This window comes from Primulina tabacum, chromosome 12 (genome assembly GCF_025594145.1).
Source record: "Primulina tabacum isolate GXHZ01 chromosome 12, ASM2559414v2, whole genome shotgun sequence".
In the NCBI taxonomy this organism is placed as follows: domain Eukaryota; kingdom Viridiplantae; phylum Streptophyta; class Magnoliopsida; order Lamiales; family Gesneriaceae; genus Primulina; species Primulina tabacum.
This window is the reverse complement of record NC_134561.1, coordinates 37123560-37146501: the sequence shown is the minus strand read 5'-3', so window position 1 is coordinate 37146501 and position 22942 is coordinate 37123560. Positions and strand designations below refer to the sequence as shown.

At 32.8% G+C, this 22942-nt stretch overlaps 3 protein-coding genes and 1 pseudogene across 3 annotated transcripts; 2 read left to right on the top strand and 2 right to left on the bottom strand.

The window, feature by feature from the left end:
* Nucleotides 1–2462: 2462 nt before the first annotated feature.
* On the bottom strand, nt 2463–3828 carry LOC142520418 (acetolactate synthase 1, chloroplastic-like). Its single transcript, XM_075623399.1, has 3 exons — nt 3727–3828; nt 2901–3107; nt 2463–2795 (listed from the first exon to the last, which is right to left on the bottom strand). Exons 1-3 carry the CDS (start codon nt 3826–3828, stop codon nt 2463–2465), a joined length of 642 nt encoding a protein of 213 aa, XP_075479514.1.
* A 9240-nt stretch (nt 3829–13068) lies between these two features.
* On the top strand, nt 13069–13545 carry LOC142520417 (uncharacterized). The gene has a single exon (XM_075623398.1). The coding sequence runs from the start codon at nt 13069–13071 to the stop codon at nt 13543–13545; it is 477 nt and encodes a 158-aa protein (XP_075479513.1).
* A 1323-nt stretch (nt 13546–14868) lies between these two features.
* LOC142521075 (protein LOWER TEMPERATURE 1-like) lies at nt 14869–18083 on the bottom strand. The gene is made up of 6 exons (XM_075624265.1): nt 17853–18083; nt 16800–16845; nt 16315–16438; nt 16125–16201; nt 15240–15340; nt 14869–15118 (listed from the first exon to the last, which is right to left on the bottom strand). Exons 1-6 carry the CDS (start codon nt 17988–17990, stop codon nt 15089–15091), a joined length of 516 nt encoding a protein of 171 aa, XP_075480380.1. The 5' UTR covers nt 17991–18083; the 3' UTR covers nt 14869–15088.
* Nucleotides 18084–20024: 1941 nt separating this feature from the next.
* Nucleotides 20025–22629, top strand: LOC142521147 (pentatricopeptide repeat-containing protein At5g50390, chloroplastic-like; annotated as a pseudogene).
* The last annotated feature ends 313 nt before the right edge of the window (nt 22630–22942 follow it).

Sequence of the window (22942 nt, the reverse complement as noted above, 5' to 3'; positions counted from 1 at the left end):
AAAAATAACAATAATAATATTATTAAATAATAATATTATTAAATAATAAATTATGTAGAATAAATTAATATTTATAAGAATGATGTCGAAAATTTTACAAATAAAAATAAAAATTTGTTAAAAATTGAAAGCCCGGAGAAAAATTTTAATTTTTATATTTAAGTTTGGAAATTTTAATTTTTTTGTTCTGTTTAAACAAAACAACCAAGCATACACCCCCCAAATTATATCAATAATTTGTTTTATTTTTTTACAAATCGCGATTTTTTTCTTTTCGAAAATAAATATAATTTTTTAAATAAAATTACTTATGATTCTCGTATATATATGTAATTATTAACATTACACATTTGATTGTCATGTCTCGATTATTAAAACTTTTTAATTTGTTTATATAGTATGAAAATTTTAAAATCATGATATTTAAATACGAGATTTCATTGATATTTATTAACATGGTTTTATTCAGAAATTTTTTTTTATATTGAGAGTACGACTATGATATTGTTCTAGACAAAAAAATGTAATGTTACTGCATTCACTACTGACCGGACTTGAGTATGGATCCGAGACTTAGTTATCTCGAACAAAAAAATTACAAGGAAATAACTAAATCTACCTACATAATTTAGGAAAATTGCAGCGTCCTTACCCGAACCACTACTAAACAAATTAATAAACATGCATAATTAAACTTTATGACAATAATTAAACAGCGGAAAGCAAGAAAACTTAATCATCTTAAAACCCATTAAGAACTTTAATAATTTGACTTAAAATTTTAAAAAAAATTGGGACTTTCCATATTTTTCCCGTAGAAAAGTAGACTAAAACTTAGCTAACAATCAAATAGTGCAACAATGATATAATCACTTTTAGCCTCGTTTTAATTAACATTCACAAATCTTCATACCGATTTTGTATTTTCGTCTTTCTCTCAACTTGAAGATAGAGTTTCACTATGGGATTAGGGTTTTTAGTAAATATAAACCTTTCACCTGCTCAGGTTTCAAAAAATAAAAAATAAAATTTTTATCATCACTTAATCAAACACAACAGCGGATAGATCAAGTTCCATAAGGTCTATTGGTACATACTTTTCTTCGACGACGTCAGCTTGCCTATGATTATGTTTTTTATTGTCTTTCTTTTGAAGACGACAATCCTTGGTCATGTGCTTCGTTTTGCCACAGTTTTAGCAATTTCTGTTGAATTTCTTGGTTTTCTCTTGTTTCTTGTCATTGTAGGGGCACTCTCTCTTGTAACTAGTTCTTGATTCTGCTAGATTGGCTTTGGATTCGGTCATTCGGCCTCCGTCATTTTTTTATGTCTTGGCATCAGTGTTTTGGTTGTCTTCCTCAATTTGAAGTATCACGATCAAATTCTCGAGTTTTAATTCATTACGTTTGTGTTTCAGACAGTTTTTGAAATCTTTCCACAGAGGTGACAATTTTTCAATGATTGAAGCGACTTGGAAATATTCATTCACTTCCATTCCTTCAGCAAGTAAGTCATGAAGAATGATCTGAATTTATTGCACTTGGCTTATTATTGTTTTTGTGTTCATCATTTTGAAGTCCAGAAACTTTACAACAACAAACTTCTTGATGTCCTTGTCATTTGTCTTGTATTTCTTTTCCAAAGAGTCTCACAGTTCCTTGGCAATCTTGACATAACAATGGACACAGTATAATGTGTCATCGAGTCCATTCACTGTGTAGTTTCGGCAGAGTACATCAGTGTGGTTCCAAGCATCAACAACATTTCTTCACTGGTGTAGGTATTGTTTTCTGCGACAACAAGGGTTTCCTCTTTCATGAATCGGGACAGGATTGGTGTGATGAGATAGAAGAGAATTTTTTTGCTGCCAAAGTTTGAAGTTAACACCAGAAAATTTGGACGGCTTTTCACTGTGAGTGAGAGTAGCAACAACTAGAATGAATGACACATTCGACATATCCAGAAAATAATAGTAGAAGAATAAAAAAAATTATGTCTTGCGATAGTTATTGGTTTGAATCTCAGTTTACAGATTAATGTGCAGCAACATAAAACATAAAAAAATTATGTCTTGCGATAGTTTCTGTGAAGTTTTCACCTCAAAATATCCTAAAGTACAAATGAAATACAGACTGAAAGAGATTTATTTAATCATATAATTACATCACAGAAACATAAAGAACCAAACAAGCGAGGTGGTATTGATAACCAGGACTCATAGACGCATCCCGAGATGCACCTAATCCATAGGAAGATTTCATCAAAATCGAGCATTATCCATATCGAACCTGCATAACAATACAGCAGAAGAAGAACGTGTTCAAACATAAGGGGATCCACAAAACACCCAACAACTACAAATAAAAGTTGCACATTAATCTTACAAGACCAAAACATAGGATATTACTAACTTACGAGCTGAGACAGTAGCCCGATCTCTTTCTCCTTAAACCTCTACCCCATTACAAAGCATCCATATCCAGCCCTGGTACTTGTAGCATCAATATTAGGTCCTTCCAATCGCCCTCAGTGATCACATCTTTAAATGCACCTCCACTCGGGATCATGGGCAAGACATGTTCTTGATGAGGTACAGTTACATCCAATAAGTAGGGTCCAGCAGTATCCAATATCTTTTGAATTGATGCCCATAGATAATCCTTTCTTGACACACGAGCCGCGCGTATGTCACATGCCTCTGCAAACTTAAGCATGTCTAGAAAAATCTCTCTCTCTTTCGCAGGATTTCCAAGATATGTATGCCCCCAATTAGACTTGTAGAAGCGATCTTCCCACTGTACCGCCATCCCCAGATACTAATTGTTTAGTAACATGATCTTGAGTGGAAGGTTCTCCAATCGTATTGTGGACAACTCTTGCACTTTCATTATGAAACTCACGTCACCATCAATGTCCACAACGACAGCATCTGGTCTTGCAACGGCAGCTCCAATGGCTGCTGGAAGTCCAAAACCCATAGCCCCCAAGCCATCAGAAGTTAGCCATTGCCGAGGCCTATTGTACTTATAATGTTGTGCAGCCCACATCTGATGTTGTCCAACACCAGTACTAATGATTGCATTTCCATCTGTCAGTTCATCTAGAATCTGAATTGTATATGGAGAAAGGAATAGCATAATAATACTAATATTGATATTAATATTAAAAAATTATTTTTTTATTAATTTGTAAATTTTATTTTTTATTATACATCTCATTAATTATAATGATATTATTAATTTAATTAATAATTTAATTTCTATAATGTCTTTCTATTAAGAAATATGAGGAAAAAAATGTAATTTGATTATTTATGATAGTGTATCCCACTTGATTTGTGATATTAATAATCAAATAGTTATCCACAAAATTGGATCTTAAACCGGGTCAAAATGATTATTAAAGTATCTTAAATTTTTAACCAAACATTGGATAACTGTTTGACTAATCATGTATCCTTGTTTAATCTACTCAACCAAACATACCCATAGGGTGATATAACAAGAATAAAAGCAGTATAAGTTATCAGTTGTGACAATGTCAAGGGTCAGAGCATGGACAACCGTCTGATCGTGACAAGTGACCGAACACTGAAAAAAGTGTCATTATTACATTTTTCATATAAATATTCAGGTTTGCCCGATCGTTCTAGATATTCACATAACATTTTTCTCAAACACTTACTATATAGAACTTTCATTTCCTTAGCTTGAATACTTAACTGACTTGAGCATCAGAGTTGATATGCTGGAAACTTTTCCGGCACCCCACTAACATTCTTTGTTTTTCAAGTATGTAGATCTCCAATCCAGTCTCCCTCTCTCCCATCACTAACATTAGCAAAGAAGGAACACGACTCCGCCAATGAATTGCCCACCTAACTCGGTCAATTTATCATAATGGAGTTCTCATAAAAAATAATATATATAACATAAAATTTTTTGATATTATAATTTTTATAATAACATTTAAAATTTTAGTGTATTGATTATATTATATCAATAATTTAAGAAACTATAATGCTTACTAATTTTATTAATTACTCATACACTATTACAGTATGTTCATTGTATCGTTAACATTGTTGAAAAATATATTTAAAATGTGTGTATTGAATATTTGAATGTTGAATATTTGAATGTTGAAAATAAGAGTTGTAAATATTGAAAATTAGTGTGTGATGATGTAGGTAATGATGTATTTTATTTTTGGATTATTTGTAAAGATTTCCTATAAATAGATCTCTCATTTGTGAAGAAAATCACAATTGAGTAGAGAGAAAAATATTATAAAGTGTGTAGTTTGGTAAATTTTGAGAGTTTGAGATTTTTACTTTTTACCATAAATTTTTACTTTTTCACAACACGTTATCAGCACGAAGCTCTAAAAGTCCTCCATCCTTTTCCAAGCTCCAAACAGAAGAAAAAGGTAACAAAAGTAATAATATTTATTTTACTGTTATTTATTTATTATGTATATATTTAATATATAATATAATGTTATTATTAGAAATAATAAAAATAAATTTTTCAAAAACTTGTTATAAATCCTGGGAGGATGTTTTAGACGACATCCCACACTCCCGGTAAGGGATACGACAAGTATAAAAGCCTATAAGGTTTTTAAACAAAATAACTTACGACACCTCATTATAATAATGTGATATGATATACATAATTATTTAAACATGATTAATATTATATTCACCATATTATTACCATAAAATTATACAAATACATACATTTATTTTTTTGTACAGCAACGGTCATAAACGGTAACAAAACGGCTAGTTTTTACCCTATAAATATCATCTCACAAACACATTCAATCACTCCAACTTTCTCTTCTTCTCTAAAAATTATTCTTCATCAAATTTTTCGAAGAAAAAAGAAGATGACTTTCTCAAAGTTATTTTTAATTATTTTGGTTATCATACTCACGAGTCTTGTATTTATCGGAGAATATCCTCCTCGTGCGTTTTCTTTATTTTTACAAATACTTGTACTTGTTGTTTATCCGTTACTTTGTATTGCAATAATTATTAACTAATAAAATGCATCGTAATTTTTTTTAGTACCACCATGTCAAATTTAACAAAGCTCGAATTTGTTGCGCTCGACATAACGGGAAAGAATTATATGCCATGGACTCTAGATGTAGAAATGCATCTTGAGTCATTGGGTCTAAGCGAGACCATTAAAGAAAATGGCATATGCACGTCACAAGAAAAGGCAAGAGCCATGATATTTTTGCGTCGACATCTCGACGATGGATTGAAATGTGAATATCTGACTGAAAAAAATCATATGGCTTTGTGGAAGGGATTAAAAGAAAGATTCGAACATATAAGAGAAGTTATACTTCCGACCGCCCGGGATGAATGGAATACATTGAGATTCCAAGACTTTAAAAAAGTCAGTGATTACAATTCGGCGATGTATAGAATAATCTCGCAGTTAAAATTTTGTGGACATGAGGTCACAGAATCTGAGATGCTTGAAAAAACATTTTCCACGTTTCATGCATCAAATATTACTCTACAACAACAATATAGAGTACGTGGATTCGCGAGATATTCTGAAATCATCGCCTGTCTTCTTGTGGCGGAAAAAAACAACGAGCTATTAATGAGAAATCATCAGTCCCGACCCACTGGATCAACAGCATTTCCAGAAGTAAATGCTGTAAATAAAAATGAATTTAAACCTGGAAACCAAAATCAAATTCAAAGACAAGGTTTTGGTCGAGGTCGAGGTCGTGGACGCGGACGTGGACGTGGACGTGGAATTGGCCGTGGTCGTGGTCAAGGCCGTGGTTTTGAAAATAATCGAGATAGTTATTTTTATAACTCATCTCAAAAGAACGTCCCAAACCATCCACAGAAAAGGCATCATGAGAATACAAGTGTTAATGAGAAGCACTCAAAAAGATATGAAAGTTCTTGTTACAGATGTGGTACTCCAGGACATTGGTCCTAAGTTTGTCGAGCCCCTGAGCACCTTTGTAAACTTTATAAAGAATCATTAAAGGGGAAAGAAAAGGAGACCAACTTCACTGAACGCAGTGACCGTTTGAGTGATTCAACTCATTTTGATGCTGGTGATTTTATGAATGATTTCTCTGGAAATGATCAATATGTTGGTGGGATAGAAATGAACAATATTGATGCTGCAGATTTTCTCAACGATTTCTCTGAAAATGAACAATATAATGGTAGAATATAAATGTACAATAATCTATTTTTCATGTATTCATAGAATAATGTTTTATTGTATAATTATGATTTGTGTTATATTTAAATATATATTGCAAGTAATTTATTTCATTGCATATTTTTTTTGAAATTCAAATATGGAAAATGCTATGAGCAAAGCTGAAGTTTGCATACCCGATAGTGGTACAACGCACACTATCCTCCGAGATAAAAGATATTTCTTGGAACTAAAACCAACAAAAACAACGGTGAATACAATATCAGGTCCTGTAGACTTGATTAATGGATGTGGTAAAGCACAATTTTTGTTACCTAATGGTACAAAATTTTTGATCAATGATGCTTTATATTCACCACAATCGAAAAGAAATTTGTTGAGTTTTAATGATATATATTCCCATGGGTATGATACTCAAACAATGAATGAAGGGAATGAGAAATATATGTGTCTTATCACATATAAATCAGGAAAGAAATATGTGATTGAAAAACTACCAATGCTCCCTACTGGATTGCATTATACACATATAAGTCCCGTTGAATCAAACATGGTAGTTGATAATTCTTCGATATTAACCAATTGGCATGATCGATTGGGACATCCTGGTTCAACAATGATGCGCAGAATTATAGAAAATACACATGGTCATCCACTGAAAGACCAGAAGATCTTTCAGAATAATAAGTTTCAATGTAAAGCATGTTCTCTTGGAAAACTTATTATAAGACCATACCAGTCAAAATCCAAACTGAATCACCAATGTTTCTTGAACGTATTCAGGGTGATATTTGTGGACCAATCCATCAACCATGTGGACCATTCAGATATTTTATGGTATTGATTGATGCCTCCAGCAGATGGTCACATGTATGTTTATTATCAACTCGAAATGTTGCATTTGCAAGATTACTTGCTCAAATAATAAAATTGAGGAATCAATTTCCCGATTATACAATCAAGAAAATTAGACTTGATAATGCTGGTGAATTTACTTCCCAAACTTTCAATGATTATTGTATGTCTATGGGAATCATTGTTGAGCATCCTGTTGCTCATGTACATACACAGAATGGATTGGCTGAATCATTAATTAAACGTCTGCAAATGATTGCTAGACCAATGATTATGAAAACAAAGCTCCCTATTTCTATATGGGGACATGCAATTTTACACGCTGCTTCATTAATTCGCATCAGACCAAGTGCATATCATAAATACTCCCAATTGCAGCTTGCATTTGGTAAAGAACCAGACATTTCTCATCTGAGAATTTTTGGATGTATGGTGTATGTGCCTATTGCACCACCGCAACGAAAGAAAATGGGACCTCAAAGAAAGGTTGGAATTTATATCGGTTATGATAGTCCATCAATCATTCGATATCTTGAACCTCAGACAGGCGACGTGTTCACAGCACGTTTTGCTGATTGTCATTTTAATGATGAAATCTTCCCAATGTTAGGGGGAGAACAGAAACATACCGAAAAGGAAATTACATAGGTATGTATTATCATTGTTACATCTGGATCCAAGAACAAAACAATGTGAAAAAGATGTACAACAAATTGTACACTTGCAAAGAATAGCAAATCAAATACCAGATGCATTTGCAGACACAAAAGGGGTAACTAAATCATATATACATGCTGCAAATGCCCCTGCTCGAATTGAAATTCCAAAGAAACAAATGGAAGATACTCATGATGTCATTAAACGCCTGAAGCGTGGAAGGCCAGTCGGTTCCAAGGATAAAAATCCTCGAAAAAGAAAATTCATAGAGAAACACGATGATCACAAAATAAAGAATGACGTTTCTGAAGAAACACATGATGATCACAAAATAGAGAATGGTGTTCCTGAAGAAACACATGATGATGAAAATGTTCTGTCAGAACCACAAACTGACGAGAATCATGAAATCTCTATCAATTATATTAATACTGGAAAAATATGGAACCGAAAAGATATAGATGAAATTGATGATATATTTTCTTATAATGTGGCAATCGACATCATAAATGATAACGAAGATCATGAACCAAAATCTTTTGGTGAATGTAAAAATCGGCAGGATTGGATAAAATGGAAAGATGCCATCCAGGTTGAATTAAATTCGCTAAATAAACGTAATGTTTTTGGACCTATAGTCCTTACACCTGAAGGTGTAAAACCTGTTGGATACAAATGAGTTTTTATTCGAAAGCGAAATGAGAAAAATGAAATAGTAAGATATAAAGCTCGACTTGTTGCACAAGGTTTTTCTCAAAGGCCTGGAATTGATTATGAAGAAACGTATTCTCCTGTGATGGATGCAATTACGTTTCGGTATTTGATTAGCTTGGCGGTATCTGAAAATTTAGAAATGCGTCTTATGGATGTTGTTACAGCTTACTTATATGGATCACTTGATAGTAATATATATGTGAAAATCCCTGAAGGATTTAAGATGCCTGAAGCACAAAGTTCAAAACCCAGGGAATGTTATTCTGTGAAATTACAAAGATCATTATATGGGTTAAAGCAATCAGGTCGAATGTGGTATAATCGACTAAGTGATCACTTGATGAAAAAGGGATATGTAAATAATTCAATATGCCCTTGTGTTTTCATTAAGAAAACAACATCCGGATGCGTAATTATTGCTGTATATGTTGATGATTTAAACATCATTGGAACGAATAAGGAAATTCAAGAAGTTGTGTCATACTTGAAGGAAGAATTTGAAATGAAGGATCTTGGAAAAACCAAGTATTGTCTGGGTTTACAAATTGAACAAAAAGAATGTGGAATGTTTGTTCACCAGACAAATTATACAGAAAAGATCCTTAAAACCATCCTTTAAGTACTCCAATGGTTGTTAGATCATTAAACATAGAAAAGGATCCATTCCGTCCATGTGAAGATGATGAAGATATTCTTGGTCCAGAAGTACCATATCTAAGTGCCATCGGTGCCCTTATGTACCTTACAAATTGTACAAGGCCTGATATATCTTTTGCCGTGAATCTGTTGGCAAGATTTAGCACATATCCAACAAAGAGACACTGGAACGGAATTAAACATACATTCCGTTATCTACGAGGAACGACAGACTTGGGACTTTTGTATTCAAAAGATGCTAATCCAAGTATAATTGGTTATGCTGATGCTGGATACTTATCTGATCCACACAAGGCACGTTCCCAAACTGGATATGTATTTACTCGTGGAGGCACTGCAATATCTTGGCGTTCTCAGAAACAAACGCTCGTAACAACTTCATCAAATCATGCCGAGATTATTGCACTACATGAAGCAAGTCGTGAATGTGTGTGGTTAAAATCAATGACCCAACATATCCAAATTTCATGCGGATTATCATCTGATGAGAAGCCTGTGATACTATATGAAGATAATGCTGCATGTGTTGCTCAAATGAAAGAAGGATACATAAAAAGCGACAGAACTAAACATATTCCTCCTAAGTTCTTCGCATTCACCAAGGAGCTTGAGAAGAATAGATGTATTGATGTTCGTCACATTCAATCAAGTGAAAACTCATCAGATCTCTTCACAAAGGCACTTCCTACGTCAATATTCAGAAAGCACATATATAATATTGGGATGCGCAATCTACGAAATTTGTGAAGAATTGTTCATGTCAACATCAGGGAGAGTTTACGTGACTGCACTCTTTTTCCCTTACTATGGTTTTTATCCCAATGGGTTTTTCCAAGTAAGGTTTTTAACGAGGCAGTATAAAAACACGTAATGAAGACAATCATTATGATCATCATCACAAGGGGGAGTGTTGAAAAATATATTTAAAATGTGTGTATTGAATATTTGAATGTTGAATATTTGAATGTTGAAAATAAGAGTTGTAAATATTGAAAATTAGTGTGTGATGATGTAGGTAATGATGTATTTTATTTTTGGATTATATGTAAAGATTTCCTATAAATAGATCTCTCATTTGTGAAGAAAATCACAATTGAGTAGAGAGAAAAATATTATAAAGTGTGTAGTTTGGTAAATTTTGAGAGTTTGATATTTTTACTTTTTACCATAAATTTTTACTTTTTCACAACAAACATAACAATTTTAATTAAAACAACTTTGCGTTTTTGAGCCGTGATTCCAACTATTTTTAAAATAAAATAAAATTTACTAATATCATAAGAATCAAACTAATCGAACTTGAATTCGAGCTCAGAAATCTTTAATTTTAAAGTTCATGCTGAAATTCAAGCCAACCAAAACCAAATTAGAAGATCCTCGATCTATTTTGTGAGATAAATCTCGGTTCTGACCCATAAATTTTTTTTTTGTCGAAAATTATAACTTTTCATTGTAAATATTGACCGATTCTATCCATCATATAATATATATATACAATATTCTAAATAATGTTTTTTTTAATTAATATAGCGCAATTCATTTCGGCTCCTAATATTCATCAAATGCAGCCGAACACTAAAACCCTTACATTTAACAATATATTTATTATTTATATATGTTAAAGCATACTCGGCTCTTTAACCGATCAAATTTCCGAAATAATCGAACCGAATTTTTGAATTGGCTCGATTCGATCTGTTAATTCGGTTTAACCGAAATCTTGCTCACTCCTACTCGACCCTTTAAATTATTTTATTTTTAAACCAGAATTGAGTCAAAAAAAATGTAAAACTTTATCAACCATACAAAATTATAAATCTAGTCCGTTCATAAACAACAATATTTTTTGTCTTGTAATTTACACTTTTTTTGTCATATTTGTTATTATATAGATCAATTCACCGTATGTCCATATTAATTAACTAACATGTATTTTCTTTTTAGCAATGTTTAGTACATGTTAGTATTCCGGTGAAAAATAGCTGAACAAAAAAAAATACATGTTAACGTATAAGATCGTGAATTGACTAATAACATACAAAGAAACGAAATATATCTGATACAAAATGTAATTTACCCTATTATCACAGAGTAGATCTCTTTTGAGACGGTCTCACGAATTTTTATCTGTGAGACGGGTCAACCATATCGATATTCACAATAAAAAGTAATACTCTTAGCATAAAAAATAATAGTTTTTCATAGATGATCCAAATAAAATACCCGTCTCACAAAATACGACCCGTGAGACCGTCTCACACAAGTTTTTGCCATTATCACATGTCAATCTCAAAATATATCCAAATATTGAAGATGTCTTTGTCAATTGGATTAGAAAATAATCGAGGCAACCACAATTATCTCATCACCCATAATTCGCACTTCAATGCAATCCCTCTTTAAGTTTCTTTCATTAAATTGTTTTCATTTTGAATTGAACTCGACCAGTAAGAAATTACTAATACATTTGATACGAGAACATATAGTTATTGATCATACAAAATTATAAATTTCTGAGTGTCAGTTTCTATTTAATAATTCTTCTACAAAAAAAAAAATTATATGAGACGATTTCAAGAATTAATTCAGTGAGGCAGATCTTTGAATTAACCAAACTCATAATTTTTTTAAATTTTTTTGTCAAAAGTATTACTTTCCACTTCATAAATATAGATCTCTTATATGATCTCGTGATTGAGACACCAATTTAAATAACATCGTCAGATGTCAATCTCAACAAAAAGATTATTAATCAACTCTTTCGGGAGCTTGGAGATCTGAGTTATCAAAAAAGAAATAAATCAAACAAAATTGTAAATTGATAAATCTATTTTTTATAATAATTTTCAATTTTCTTAAATTAACTAAATATTTGAACACGTTATCATTTAGAGTATCGTGAGCAGAAAAACTCTCGTGAGACGGTCTCAAAAGTCAAATTTGTGATACAGATATTCTATCTGAGCCACCCATGAAAAATTATTACTTTTTAATCTCAAAACTATTACTTTTTGTCATAAATATGAGTATATTTAACACATCTCACAAACAAATATATGCGAGATTATCTCATAAGAGAACTATTCAATACGACGAGTTTGCTATGATTCAAGGATATAGCTCGTGTTTTGAATTAGGTTCGTCTCCAAATTTATTTAATATTTTACATAATTAATTGGGTGGCAATTGGCATTTAGGTATTCCACCTCTGTACCTATACAATTAGTTTATTCTATTTGGGGTATAGCTAATATTTATTACCTAGATTTATTTAATTATTGATATGAAAAATTTATCTCCGCATACAATAAAGATATTCTGTATTTATAGGTTTCTAAATCAAATCAAAATCCAATTTTTTTTTGATCTAATGATGTCATATATATAAAAACGAAAATTATATTCAAAACAGAAGCGACTCTTCATCAAACATTATACCATTTCATTAAAACCAATCATGAAACAAAGTGTTGTGTCCAAAGAGTTGTCTTACCTCTTGCGAATGATTGTGTGGTTTCCAAAGAGTTGTCTTACCCCTTGCGAATGATGGTGTGGCTCTGTCCCCTCGACCCCCGCGACCTGACCAGGCAGGTCGATCCTCGTAATTTTCGCAGCAGTAAACATTGTTCGTTATCGACAAACTAAATAAATAAATTATGAAAATTGTTCTAACAGAACAAACCGAATAAGTTTGAACTTGGATAAGATTTAGATAAGTTCCAGAGAGATTTGTGCACTGATAAATTTTCTTTCACAAACTTTTTCACGAGCAGCGAATGTAAAATAAAACAATGAGTAAGCGTATGATAAACACTGTTTGGTGAACGACTCCACCAACACAACCGTTGCAGTTCAACTTCCAATTAAACAACCACAAAACCAGCCAAACTACGTTCTCTATATAAGTAAAAAAAGCCAATGTTCTTCCATCCCCATCACCATTACTCACACTCATCCACCAAATTCTTAGCAAATGGCAAGCAACAAGCAGCGGGAAGATCTCCGTGCGAACGCAGAAATCGTCCATGGAGCTGAGGAGTGCTACAAGCACTCCCTAAAGATGCTGGAAGAACTGGGATTTCCAAGAGGCGTGCTCCCACTCAAGAACCTCGAAGAGTGTGGCCTAGTGCGTGAAACCGGGTACGTCTGGATGAAACAGAAGTCCCCATACGAGCATTTCTTCGCAGGGACGAATAGTGTTGTTAGATATGACACAGAGGTGACTGCATTTGTGGAGAAAGGCAAGATGAAAAAGATGAGTGGTGTTAAAAGCAAACAGCTTCTTCTGTGGGTACCGATAGTCGAAATGAGCATCGACGAATCCGCGGGGAACAAGATTTACTTCAAGACTCCAATGGGAATTGGGAGGTATTTTCCTATTACTTCTTTCATGGATGAAGAGGAGAAGCACCTTCATTTGGAGAAAATATGTGAATCCATTGAGGCTTAATTACGTTTCACCACATATTTTTCCACTTATTTGTGTTGAATTTTATGCCATGTCTTGGCAATAGCAATTTTTACGTAACTTATGAGTTCAGAATGAAAAGTTCGAATGAGTCTTGTGCTTATCAATTATCTGAATTATGCTGCAACTTTCATTCTACAGAGTGTGTGAGAATGCCACAAATTTCAAACAAATTTTTTTCTATTGAAGATTTTTTTCTAAAAAATATAAATTTATCCTTTCAACTTTCAAATACAAAATTCATCGTCATCATCGAGCATTTCAAATACATATTTATGAACATGACATATGTATGAGACTAGAATGAAAGTTTTACTAGATTTACAAATTCTATTTACACAAAAACTCTACGATTTCATTGATCAATTTCGTGAAACAAATATCTTATTTGGGTCACGCATGAAAAATGTTACTTTTTATGTCAAAAATATTACTTATTATCGTAAATATGAGTAGAGTTGTCTGTGAAACAATCTTACAAAAGACTTACTATTCTATTTAAGATGACCTTCAAGCAAAAGTCGCTTTAGCATATGATTTTCCACTCTAGTTGGATGACACTTAACAATCTAAAACTGAACTTCATTCCTCACTCCATGAAAGGAACTAGGTAGAGTGTTGTCCTAGAAATGACGCATATTTTTGTTATTATTTTTTAAAAAATATTTATTTTAATTTGAATTATAATTTCATTTAAACTTTTATATGTCAATATAATTTATATAGATATAGATAATTGTAAACAATTGATCAATTGATGATGTTAAATATTCAAATTAATTCTAATAAAAAATCTAAATTAACTAGATATATAAAAAGTAATATATGATTTATCGTTCTACATTTATAATTTGGTACTTCATTAATTAAAAAATTATCGTAAATAACAATAAATATGCTTACATTGCCTTCTTAGATTAAAAGTTTATATAATGGTTAAATTGAATATCGGTTTCGTATTTGGTGGAAAGGATGCATCATTATGGTTCAAAATTTGCTCTAAAGCTTTCCGATTAGTCCATCCAGACAATGTAACTGAATGCTTGGTATTTCATATCGCATTAATGGCTCCAACGCGAGTTCAAGTTCGAGACTTAATTATAACAAATATAACGAAAAAAACTCTTATAATGGATTCCTAAATGATAACGTTTCATAGAACAAGTAGTGTATAGATTTGTCATTTGAAACTAGCAAATTTAAAGAGGATTTATCCACACATGGCGCATGGCTCATGTTGAATTTTTTGAAAAAATCAATTTCACCACATCCATACCACAACTTTGTCAACAAAACCTGCACAGGTGAGATAAAAGCCAAATCTACTCATATATATGCCCTCATGCCATCTCAAGAAAGACATGAAGAATTAAAGAAGCATGGGAATGTTAATACAAAATGAAGTTCTACAGCATTTATCATCACACTACAACACACTTTACACGAGACTATCGAAGTAAAGCGTGATGCTTTTACATAAATTGTAGGTCAATATGCCTATCAAACTCATAACTCAGTTATCTGTTTATCCTCTCAAGCGAGCAATCAATTCATCCTGTTAACAGAGATGAAAGCAAGAGTGCCGTAAATAAAATTGAAGTCGCTGCATTGTATGATCTTTCATCACACTGGGACAAAAGGTATGGGAGCTACAAGTTGAATACAATAGAACTTGCCTTTTTCCCTTTTGGTGAGAGTCCTTTCTCCTTGAGAAGAGCACGGAGTCTTTCTACTGTCAAGTTCTGCAGATTTTTGTCCACCACTTGGGAAGATCCCTCTACATATACGAAAATGCGCATCATAGTAATTTGGTCACAACAAAATAATTAAAATCAATGATAAACTATTGAAACAGAATGCACTCACTTTCTTCAGCTATTCCACATACATTATAAGAGGACAAATTCAAGATTATTACGCAGTACTTGAATCAAGGAAGGTCATTGCTTTGTGCATCATGGGCTCCCTTCTCTTTTCTCAGGTCTAACCAAATAGAGAGTTGGTTTCCCACTCAAATCTTAACTCACTAGATTCTTTCGAGCTTGTATCTTTGTTTATTCTCACATGTAATGGTCAACAAGCGAAAATATTACCAGCAGTGTTGTTTGCTTCGACTTAGAAGTACGAACTTAAACAAAGAAGATGTGGTTTTTCAAGGCACTGTCTAATCAAAAAGCTAAAGTTCTTTCGCCCTCTACTGATATCAAACTTGGGTTCACCTGCAGCTTGGCCCAATCCACTCACTTAAGATCAAGGAAAATGGTGGAATCACCACATTTACACTTTCTACAATTATATGATTCTTCATCTTATATCAAGCTCAAATTATGAAGCCAATGCCTGCTCAGACTCATTCAACTAAGCTTAAATACTATCTCACATTTGAAGAACATCCAAGAACTTTCTTTGTCCTAAGAATTAGATAACACGCACTCCCTACGAGTGCATAGAGGTGACTAACAAGAGAGGAAGCCTCTCCACCTTGCGAAGATTCGGGAGTCATAACAGTTTCATAATGTTCAGTTAATAAGCTGCCAAAAAGAATACGATAAATATTTCACCTTGCAAAGAACCTAGCTGAGAGCTGGACATTGCCCTCTTCCCTGCAGCCTTACCGTCCAAAGCTCTATCAGCAGACCTGACAAGATGAGGAAGAGCACAGGAACCAAAGGGTTACAAAGAGATTAATATAAAGGTAGGGATATAGAACCTACTCACACTGCTATCACCCTAGTAAGATGGATTCATCACCTTTTCTTAGAACTCTGACCTGCAGCTGGACTTTTTCCATCTTTTACAGAAGAAGCGGCCTTATTCTTCAGCATAAGAGACCTAATCAGTATATTTGTCTGGTTTGTTTTTATGAGTTGGTCCTCTGATACAACAAGATCAAGGTGAGATATTCAATCTTCCAAATTAGCTATCAACATGTTGCTACATACACAAAGTAAAATCTTCCAAGTACAACTATAAACAGCGTAATTGTCAGAGGCTGGCCATGCCAAGTTATTTGATTGGCCACAAAAAAGTAAACATGCTTTAATAGGTCCTAGCATCAAATAGCACCATAAAAGATACATCGACAATTGTGTAAACAATTTACAGGCAGAAAGACCGATTGCAAACTGTTGTTTGAGAAAAAAGGATGATCATATCCGAGATACATAATAATTAGCACTACAACATTTATCTTCAGAACCTAAACATATTAATCATTAAAATATGTAACAAAGAACCTGGAGGTGATGTATCATGATCACAAACATATACCCGCATTCCACCCTGGCAGAATTGCCAACTTGTAAATAACAAAACAAATGCGAAAAGGTATGGATATATTTCCAGGGAATTCAATGAACATTAAATATAGGCCTTTCCCATATATTTACCGAAATAAATAAGCAACCACCGAAAGATACCAGAAAAAGCACATATATTTGAGAAAAATAACACTCCAGTTTTCATTAGCTTTCAAATGATATTTAGAATATAAGAATTCAGGATACAATTTGAGAGTGTCTAACAGTCTGAGATTCAAGAATGTTGGGAAAATTTCTGGTAGTCCCTTTTGATTCAATCGTCCGTAACATTTATTTTCAGCCACATGTTTCATTCATAACACAGAATCTCAGACGTGTTCAGATCTCAGCAAGAAACATTGGCTTGTTCAGGGGACATCACATGCCTAAACAAATTCAACATGTGTTTGAACTCCGAGATCAACATATCTGCAATATTTATTCATCACCTGGCAAGTTACCAACAAGTACTAGCTTTGAAAGGCTAAGTCCATTTACATAAACTGTCACGGAAGATCAAGTTAAGAAATCCGTCATTACCGCCTTCTTTCATTATAGTCTCCCAGTGGAATGGTGCCCATCTGCAGTACCAAATACATTGTTGATTTTCATCCTTTGAACATTCCCCAACATACACAGTGTTTCTTTATGAGAGTCGGTGACCTCAATTCATGAGTCATGACTCAGATATTTTTCCAGAACCAATCCCCATTTTCTTCTCGTAGCTAATTCAAACTAAACACATTGCTTAATTGCCGATAACTGCATTCAACTTGGTCAAATTTCACATTTCGTCGGCATCTAAATGCACGTTACTTGGTCAAATACCAAAGGTTGAAAAACCTTTGAAGTTCCCAGAATTTACCGATCCAGACCAACACTATGAATATGAATCAGTAGCATATGCATCAAAGAATTAGTAATACATGCAATGAAGCAACCCTCTGTTAAAAAATTAATAAATTTAGGGTTTTAGAAAAAGAATAGTACCGGATTGGAGGAAAAGACCGTGGAGGAAAAGAGTCCCCGAGATGGGAGGTTGGCCAGAAATTCTGTGGCTTTGCCGCCGGAACCAGTGGCAGTATTGCCTGAATCGGGCGGCGAAGGTGCGGCGCAACCACCATCCATGGCGCCTTTTAATTTAACTGTAAATTATATTATATTTCTATAAATAAATATTTAATAACAATGTTAGAGAGTAAAAGGGAAGTCCTATGATATTCTGACAGAGGAGGAAACCAGGCTGGTCTATATAAGTCGAAAATAACCCTAATTGTTTTTTAATTATTTTTTTTATTGATTTGGCTGGTTTTATTGCCATCAGTTTTAAACTTGAGAGTTCGAGATCTCGTCTCAAATTTTTTTTTAAGTATTTAAATCTCGTCTCAAATCTAAAAACAACTGGAATAATCTTGATTTTGTTTATCTTTTGTCCAATTAGTTTCCGTTTCTGTCAAGACTGTATTTGCTATGCAATATACGATAGTGATAAACACATTCGGAAACGAACTTAAAAATTATAGTAAGTGTATACTTCGACTTAATATAATAAATTATATATTATTATAAAAAATATAATAAATTATATATCTAGAACTTATTAAACAATTCAATGTAATAAATTATATATAATGAAAAAGTCATTATATTATATTATATATATACCACGAAAAAGTCGTTATATTGTACTGTTTAATGAAGTTGTGACCTATAATTAATGAGATTGTTTGCTTTTAAGTGTGTAAAGTGTGGAATTTAATGTGCTAAATAAAAAATTTATATAAGTTTAAAACACAAATTGTGATGAGCTACAATTCAACAATGACCTAATTAGATCCGTCTTTGGATATAATGTTTATAGTTTTGTGTTATCATACGATCAAAACTAAAAAAATTCTTATCTGTATTTTTCAGTTTACTACATCATTCGTTGTTTAAACCAAATATTATCTTCAGAAGTAATTATAACTCATAAAATTTATTATAATGATAATAACTTATAAATACACAAGATATGTTTTACGAATAATATATTTTGTCTTCTAAAAAAAAGGATATTTATAAATTCAAGTTAAAATGAAGTTAGAAATGGTAAAATCAACATGGCCTCGGATTTATTACACCAAAAAATTTTATATATTGTGTTAATCTAATCTAATATGTCTTCTTATAGATAAAATCAATAATTTGAGAAGATGTTAGGATTAAATTATGCTTTGTAGTGCATTTTTGGTTAGAAAAGTCGATCAAAGTAAAACATTTTTTTTAAAAAATAAATTGTTATTTTTTAAAAAATATAGCAATTGATTAAAAAAACAATTTTTAAAAAGCACTTATTAAATGCTTCAAGTTAGAATTTTGATTGTGCTTCTGTTTCTACTTTTTATTTTAATTTTTAAAAAAAAACATTTTTCATCATTTATACAAACACATAAATTGCTTATGCTTTTTTATAATAAAATAATTTAAAAAATTAGACTTATTCAAGCACTTTTTTAAGCTACAATTTCTATATTCAAACTCACAATTAATATATTGGGTTATAATAACATTAAATTAAAATTTTGGAAAGTAGACCAAAACTTGAGGACGAAAAATAAAAATTCTAAGATTAAAAATAATTATATTTTTATTTATAGTTCGAATAATTTCAAAATTAAATAAATGATAATCTATTATATTTTATTAAAGTTGAAGACATGATAATAACCATCTAGGAAAGACATCAATTTTTTTTCGAACTTTATCCTTATATGATACTAGTATTACACTTTTGTTTTTTTGTTTTTAAATTTCAACACACTTTTGTTTTTATTATTTGTTATTATTTCAAAAATTCAAATATCAATTTAGTTCTTTTATAATTAGTCAAATTTTACTTTAGTCAATTGATAAAGATAAAAAAGACTGCACACACGCATTGCGTGTGCAGAGTAACTAGTTTTAATTAAAAATCCATTCAAATTTCCTGTTGATTGTGTTCAATCTTTGCATTTTTATTCATTCACATTTCATCAAATAGCTTGAATGTTGTGATCAAGATTTTGAATTTGAGACGAGCTGCAAAATCTAATATCAAATTCACTCTACTGGAAAAAGTTAAATTCCATTTTATTATTATTTATAATTTCAATCAATCAAATAGTTAAAATCTTATTTTTAAATCGAAATCCCTCCGACGAAAAACATTCATATTTTCTGTTCGTTAGTTGGAACAGCCAACAACCATCGGCGGATTTTTCGAAGCTCGGACTTTGTTTCTTCCGCAGTTCATAATCAAAGGTTTCCAGTGGTACAGCTCAGAATCTTATGCTGTTAAATTTATTTCCTTTTCCTAATTTGTTTCTGTTTTTTGGAAGAGTAATTCGCTCTAGTCCTTCCCCGGCTGACTTATGGATATTTCTGTGCCATCGGAAAAAATTCAAAGCAGCTTGAGGTTTGCTTGTTCGCTCACAAATTCAACAAATTTCAAGCAAAAATTCCTACTTTACGAGTATTTTTCATTCGATAAGGGAAAATGCAGAACACCCGTTTCCCAATTTCGGTGTTCTATGTTAGATCATGGATTAAGACCTCGATCTATGCCTAAACCTTTCAAAAGAGATGAAAAGATTTTCACGGAAGATGAAGAAAACATTTTGGAAGATACCCAGATGATGAATTCAAGCTCTTGTTCTGGTATTTGTGGTCAAATTGAGAAGCTTGTTTTGTGTAAAAGGTACCACGAGGCTCTTGAATTGTTTGAGATTTTGGAATGCGAGAATAGTTTTGATGTTGACAATAGTAGTTATGATGCACTGATAAGCGCTTGCATTGGACTGAGATCGATAAGAGGTGTCAAGAGGGTGTTTAGTCATATGCTTGATTCCGAGGTTGGTCTGGATTTATATATGATGAATAGGGTGTTGGCGATGCACGTAAAATGTGGTATGATGATTGATGCGCATCAATTATTTGACCATATGCCAGAAAGGAATTTGGTTTCTTGGAACACGATGATCTGCGGACTTGTGGATTCCGGTAACTACATAGGTGCATTCAGGTTGTTTTTGATGATGTAGGAGGAGTTCTCAGATGCTGGGTCTAGGACATTCGCAACCATGATTCGAGCATCTGCTGGCCTGGAACTGATTGGTATTGGACAGCAGTTGCATTCCTGTGCTTTGAAGATGTGTGTGAGTAAGGATATTTTTGTATCGTGTACATTGATTGACATGTATAGCAAGTGTGGTAACATTGAGGATGCGAGATTTGTGTTTGATGAGATGCCGGAAAAAACCACTGTAGGATGGAACAGTATTATCGCGGGTTATGCATTTAACGGTTTTAGTGAAGAAGCTTTGGGCATGTACTATGAAATGCAGGATTCTGGCACCAAAATGGATCATTTTACTTGCACAAATATTTTAGCAGTTTGTACAAGGCTAGCCTCATTAGAACATGCCAAACATATTCACGCTGGTCTAGTTAGAAATGGCTTCGAGTCAGATATGGTTGCTAATACTGCACTTGTGGACTTCTATAGCAAATGGGGAAGGATAGCAGATGCTCGAAATGTCTTTGAAAAAATGCCCCAAAAAAATATCCGGTCTTGGAATGCCTTAATATCTGGATATGGTAATCACGGAAGGGGAGCTGAGGCAGTTGAATTATTTGAGCGCATGGTTCATGAACGAATGGTGCCCAGTCATGTAACTTTTTTGGCAGTTTTGTCTGCTTGTAGCTATTCGGGGCTCTCTGATCGTGGGTGGGAAATATTTGAATCTATGAGTAGGGACTACAAGGTGAAGCCTCGGGCAAAGCACTATGCTTGTATGGTTGAATTATTAGGCAGAGAAGGGCTCTTGGATGAAGCTTTGGCATTTATAAGAAATGCTTCGTTTAGACCTACAAAAAATATGTGGGCCGCATTGCTCACAGCTTGTAGGGTTCGCAAGAATTTTGTGCCTGGTAAATATGCAATTGAGCAACTATATGGAATGGAACCAGAAAAGCTCTCTAATTATGTTGTGCTTATGAATATTTATAATGGTTCTGGAAAATTGGAAGAAGCAGCAGAAGTTGTCCAAACCTTGAGGAAAAAAGGCATGAGAATGGTGCCTGCTTGTACTTGGATAGAAATAAAGAAGCAGGCGAATGTTTTCTATACCGGGGACAAGTCCCATCCTCAAACGAAGGATATATATGATAATTTAGATTACGTCATGCTGCAAATCTCACGGCGTGGATATGCTCCCGTGGCAAATAATATGCTTCCGGATGTTGATGAAAGAGAACAGCTGATGATACTTCATCATAGTGAAAAGCTAGCAATTTCGTTTGGGCTTATTAATACTCCTAGTTCAACTCCTTTGCAACTTGTCCAGAGCCATAGAATTTGCAATGATTGCCACAATGCTATCAAACTGATTGCCTTGGTTAGCAAACGAGAAATTATTTTCAGGGATGGTAGTAGATTCCATCGTTTTAAAGATGGCAGCTGTTCTTGTGGTGATTACTGGTGACATGCATTTTGCTAATTTTGTAAAACAGTGAGACAAACAGCTTCCTTGTTTTTCCAACATGATCGTGGAACATAGATTATTTGATTATACGATTCTCCAAACTAATTTTGTATCCTCTGCGGCTGTCTTCCTTAACCATATATGTTCTTTGGTCACTTCTGATTGTAGCTGAGTAACTGGGGATGATGTAGGTTGTCATTTTTGCAGGATTTCAACCTTAATTCCGACATTAATTGTGATGTTTATGGGATAACTATATTTTTCTCTTCCTTGCCTCTTTATCGGTCCTTATTTTTATATCTAATTATGTAGACACATAATTTTTCACAAATTATTAAAAAACAAATATTATTTCACAGTTTATATATCATTTCAAACAATCATGATTTAATTTCTCCAATATTTTTTTTGTTTGATTTTTGAATCATTCAATATCTTTTTCATCTTTTTTAAATTTTTTTAAAGCTTTTTTTGCTTCTTTGTTTGATTAAATTCAATAATCTCATTATCATGTGATCTTCATATTTTTTCATCATTAGATTTGACGTTGATTAATTTCTTTGATACTTGTCATGT

Excerpts from the sequence above, each read along its gene's own strand:
- LOC142521075 (XM_075624265.1), bottom strand. The coding sequence starts at position 17,990 with ATGGATGGTGGTTGCGCCGCACCTTCGCCGCCCGATTCAGGCAATACT. Across the intron at positions 16,439-16,799 it reads TCATGATACATCACCTCCAG|AGGACCAACTCATAAAAACA; the intron begins GTTCTTTGTTAC and ends TTGTTGTATCAG. Across the intron at positions 15,119-15,239 it reads TCTCACCAAAAGGGAAAAAG|GATGAATTGATTGCTCGCTT; the intron begins GCAAGTTCTATT and ends CTCTGTTAACAG.
- LOC142520417 (XM_075623398.1), top strand. The coding sequence starts at position 13,069 with ATGGCAAGCAACAAGCAGCGGGAAGATCTCCGTGCGAACGCAGAAATC.
- LOC142520418 (XM_075623399.1), bottom strand. The coding sequence starts at position 3,828 with ATGGGAGAGAGGGAGACTGGATTGGAGATCTACATACTTGAAAAACAA. Across the intron at positions 3,108-3,726 it reads ATATCAACTCTGATGCTCAA|ATTCTAGATGAACTGACAGA; the intron begins GTCAGTTAAGTA and ends TATACAATTCAG. Across the intron at positions 2,796-2,900 it reads TTGTGGACATTGATGGTGAC|TGGGAAGATCGCTTCTACAA; the intron begins GTGAGTTTCATA and ends ATGGCGGTACAG.